General features: G+C 68.3%; 2 protein-coding genes across 2 annotated transcripts in view; both read right to left on the bottom strand.

The window, feature by feature from the left end:
• Positions 1-4,595, bottom strand: part of MAN1B1 (mannosidase, alpha, class 1B, member 1) — a gene marked incomplete at its 5' end in the record, with an annotated part of 8,323 nt that extends 3,728 nt beyond the window's left edge. The window contains 7 exon segments of the mRNA XM_014529680.1: positions 31-219; positions 516-664; positions 1,330-1,515; positions 2,580-2,689; positions 2,907-3,088; positions 3,687-3,775; positions 4,304-4,595. Of these exon segments, the coding sequence (XP_014385166.1) occupies positions 31-219; positions 516-664; positions 1,330-1,515; positions 2,580-2,689; positions 2,907-3,088; positions 3,687-3,775; positions 4,304-4,595 (1,197 nt within the window).
• UAP1L1 (UDP-N-acetylglucosamine pyrophosphorylase 1 like 1) overlaps positions 1-4,598 on the bottom strand; it is a gene marked incomplete at its 5' end in the record, with an annotated part of 25,708 nt that overhangs the window by 13,382 nt on the left and 7,728 nt on the right. The window lies entirely within an intron of this gene.

Here is a 4,598-nt window from a genome sequence, read left to right as displayed (position 1 = left end):
CCGGCGACTCCGCCAGACACCGGGCCTTACCTGGAATTTCTTGACGCCCGTGAGACGAGAGAGCTCGCGGAACTCCAGCTGGATGCTCGTCACCTCGGCCACCGTGCTGTCGGACGTCCACCAGGGCGGGTGGGCCACGCCAGTGCCGATGTTCACGTCCGAGTACGGGATCTTGGAGGGCGTGCGGAACGCAGGCATCAGCCGATTCCCAAAGTCTTCCTGATGCACACACAGCGAGGTCAGTGCTGGCGCTCAGAGAGGGCGTCTCCCTCCCACAGCGCGGACCGCCACCCGCTCCCACCCTCAGGAGCTCGCCCTCCACGCAGCCAAGGGGCTGGGCTCCGAGCCCAGCGTGTCCCTGTGGCTGCAGGGGACGGGCATGCACTCGGCTCAGCTCCTGCCAAGACAGACGAGTGGGCGCGAGGGAAGGGAAGTGGAACAGCCCCGCCCAGAGCCCCCGGAGAGAGGAGACAGGGAGCAGGCGAGGCCCAGCCCCGGGCCCGGCGGGCACGCACGGCTTTCTGCAGGAAGAGCGCGTCCCCCGTCAGGTGGTAGGCGCTGAGCAGGCCCCCCAGAATGCGGATGGTGCTCTCAAACAGGTTCACGTCCACGTCCTTCTGAAACTGCAGCTTCTCGGACACCCACCTCCGGGCTTCTCCGAATTCTACGGGAACCAGAGAGGGAGAGGGCACAGGACACGCTCGCGGGCCCAGCACTGCCCTCGGGCCTCCCACCCCGGGCGACACGCGTGCTCCTGTCCACCTTTCTGCTGAGGGTGCCAAGGCAGGAACCCGAGTCTTCGGGTCTGAGCTGACGGGCCAGCGTGCAGCCGGGGAGCCACCTCAGCCGTGAGCACAAGTGGTCGGCGTCAGAGGCCACGGCACAAGGACACGGGGGTGGCTCAGTGGCGGCCTCCAGCCTTCTCAGCCAACGTCGGTTTAGAAATAACCGATGACGCCCAGTCCCAGTTTGCCCCCAGCTGCGGCACAAGGTGGACATCGAGGACGGTTCCGGGTGCTGGCAGCTACATCAGACCACGTGCCACCTCCCACTCGGGGCCCTCCCAGCTGCAGCAGAAACCCCGGCGGGAAGGCCGCTGGGCGCCCACCAGGGTCCACTTGGCTCTCGGCAGGGGCCTCTCTGCTGCCCTGAGTGCCCCCAGGACGCCTGGATGTGAGGTGACAGAGAGTCCCCACAACCAGCAAGCCCGCTCCTGTCCCCCAGGGAAGGAGGCACGTCGGCGGACACGGTAGGCGGGACCTCCGGGCACGCGCGCTCACTTGCCCGCCGTCACATGCGGGCGCTCGGCGGGAGCTGGGGGACAGGTACCTTTCTTCAGACCCAGGATCCACATGGTGTCCAGGGAGTCGACCAGCGTGAGGCCGAGGCCGAACCACTCGCTGAAGGACTTGGACACGGGCTTCAGCTCGTCGTGGCCCCAGGCAAACTTGCGGTATCCGGCCCACGCGTGGCGGAAGGCGTCTATGACGGCCTGCTGGCGCTCGTTAGGGGAGGCTGCGGGGGGAGCGGGTCAGGGGGACAGGACCTGGTCAGGGAGGACAGTCCCTCTGGGGCCCCAAGCAGGGAGGCTGAGGAGCCGGGGAGCACTGTCCAGGGCCACAGGGCAGCAGCGGGCAGCATGAAGGTCGGGACGGCCCCAGAGTGAGGCCCTCAGAGCTGGACAGGGCTGTGGAGGTGGAGGGGCGCTGGGGCCTCACAAGGCAGCTCGGACTCATGTCCACCAGGCCTGTCCAGTCCCCCTGCCGGGCCACAGGGAGCCCCGGCGAGCAGAGCGTTTCAGGCCGCAGACCAGTCACTGGCTGCGCTGACAACGTGGGCGCGGAACGTCCACCGTGACGGGTGTCGTGACGAGGACCAGACCACCCGCCTCTCGTGAGCCCGCACCTGGCGTCTTCCAAGAGGAGACGCGTGAGGTCCGAGTGTCACTGGCTTCACACCGTGTGTCCGCTCTGTGGGGCAGAGGCCCTCAGTGTCCCCGACAGGCCTGGCCGCCAGCCCAGCTCTGGGCTCCTGCGTCCTTCCCCAGAAGTGCCGGCACCCAGTGGGCCCCCAGCCACGGTGCCTGAATGCAGGCACCCACGCAGCTGCCCACGTCTCTCAGGCCCGGGAGCTGCCGCGGGCGGGAAAGCAAGCCGCCCACACGCATTCCCGTTGCCTCAGCCTGGACATGGGCACCAGCCTCAAAAGGCCCCTTGCTGCCCGGCCGGCGTGGCTCAGTGGCTGAGCATCGGTTTGATTCCTGGTCAGGGCACCTGCCCAGATTGTGGACTCAATCCCCCGCAGGGGCTGTGCAGGAGGCAGCCAATCAATGATTCTCTCGTCAATTATGGTTCCATCTCTCCCTCTCTCTTTTCTTTTGGAAATCCATAAAACACGTTAAGAAAACAAGAAAGCCACGTGTCGCCGCCTAAGCTCTGAGGAGTGTGTGCCCTGCGTGCAGGGGCTGCGGCCCCAGGGGGATGGCCGGCACTCTGCCCTCGCCAGGGATGCATCTGTGTCCACGTGCCCTCGCCCGCAGGATGCCCAGGTGGGGCCCAAGAGGGCGCAGGGGGCCTCACCTCGTTGGTTCTGAATCCTGGGGTCCTGCAGAGAGGGCCGGGCAGGGGCCTCTGCCTTCCGGGAAGGAGCCTGGGTGCCCGGCTCCGGCTCGATCACTGCTCCCCGCCAGCTGCAGGGAGAGGAGGTCAGCATCCCAGGGCAGGACCGGCGAGGAGGTGCCGCGACGGGGCCCAGTCCCCCCGCCCCCAGGCCCCCTGCAGGATGGGCGTGAGTTGTCGCTTCAAAGGGAAGACACAGGTCTGCCAGGTGCTGTTCCCTTTTGGCTTCTTTTCCAGAAGACACGCCACAGGCAGCCCCCGCCCGGCGCTCCCTGCGGCTCCGGGTACCTGACGACGGTCCTCGGCGGGTCTTCTCCCTGGCGAGCCTCGTCCGCCGCCTCGTCCCTCCTCCTGCCATCCTCCGCGTCTCTGTGGGGCGCTCTGATCTGCAGGTTGGGGGGGCCCCGCCGCACGTGCCTTTGAGGCTTCTGGACGAACATCACAGGGAAGGTCACAGTGAGAGGAGCTCCCTGCCCACCGGCTGCCATTCCCTGTCCACCGGGGTCTCTCCCATCAGACCCGACCCCCGGGCTGTGCACACGCTGGACTCTTCCTCCTCACAGTGACCCGCAGATTGAAGGGCCTTTCACCCCGTCTTCTGCCCCTGACCTGGGTGGAGACTGTACACGGCTGGTGCCCCTGGGTGAGGGCTAAGCCCTGGCCTGAACGTCTCTGCTGGCACAGGCCCAGGACTCACAGGGCCCGGCCTGGACTGGCCTGGTTGGCCCCTTCCGCGTCCAGGCCCTGCTGGGTCTCAGCCCCCGACCTGCTCTCAACTCTCCCCAGAGGCAGGCCCTCAGCCTCCCAGTGCTGCTCCGGGTCCTGTTCTCAGGGAGGCTGCCCCGGCCCAGGGAGAGGACAGTCTGCTCTGTTCACCACCAAACCCAGGCCCCGGGACCAGCAGGCGCGCAGCCGAGGTCGAAGGGAAGACCCGCCTCCTCCTTCCCAGGGTCGCCCACCCGCCCGGAGGAGCATGGGGGTGACACACCCATCAGACGGCGGGAACAGGCATCCTCGCCATCGGTGTGAGCCCTGCGTCCTGTCCCGAGGCCTCTGGCACGGAGCCACCGGGTCGGCATCTGCCTTCCGAGGAGCCGGCAAGACGGGCGGGTGTGCGGGCCTCCCCTTCTGCTCCTCCGTTGGCCTGCTGTTCGGGGCTGAACCAGAGAACCTCCTCAGCCCAGCGCCCAGGCCCCGAGGACCTCAGAGCCTCCGTGGGGGACACCCAGACGGCGCTTCCTGCTGCTTCACCGAGGGTCCCCCAGGCCTCGGGCCGTCCCCTGTGCATTAAGAACAGCCGAGGGCGAGCACCTTCTCCGAGCCCGTGGCTGTCCGTCCGCCTCCCCACCCACAGCCCCACTGCGCTGCCTGGGTGTCTGCACGTGGGGAGGACACCTCCCTGCCCCTCCCGGCCGTCCTCTCGTCCTTTCTGGACACAGGGCTGCTCGGGTCCTGAGAACCACGGGAGGTGACCTCGAGCCTCCACCGCAGGGCAGCGGGCGGACACCTGCCCACGGCAGACGCGGGAGCAGCCAGAGGATTGGCAGCAGCGCCCGTGTCCAGCCAGGAGGCTGGGGACGCCACGCCCCTCTTAACCTGGGGGTGCCCATTCCCCGCCCTTCACGGCTCCTGGGCAGTTTCAGCTGCAGCCGCCTCGGCTCCTCCGCTGCCCCCGGAGCAGGTACCTGTCCACGGGTCGGCCGCGCTGAGGTAGGACAGGAGCCCGCAGCACAGCAGAAAGGCCAGGGCGGAGAGGATCGCATTCCGCTGGAGCCGGGACAGCTGCTTCCATGCCTGCGGCAGGGGCGGAGGGGCACCTTTACTGGGAATAACACCGCGGGGTCTCTCCCACGGGGACAGCCTCGGGGAGGACGGGGAGGAGCTCAGGAGGTTCCCTCGCTGCGGGACGGGGTCGGGGCCCTCGCGGGGGTGACCGGCTGGGCCCGGATGCCGGGGCAGAAGGCACCGGGGCAGGTGAGA

Source organism: Myotis brandtii, unplaced genomic scaffold (genome assembly GCF_000412655.1).
Source record: "Myotis brandtii unplaced genomic scaffold, ASM41265v1 scaffold691, whole genome shotgun sequence".
Lineage (NCBI taxonomy): Eukaryota > Metazoa > Chordata > Mammalia > Chiroptera > Vespertilionidae > Myotis > Myotis brandtii.
Note: the sequence above shows the minus strand (reverse complement) of the source record. Positions and strands in the feature narration are given on the sequence as shown.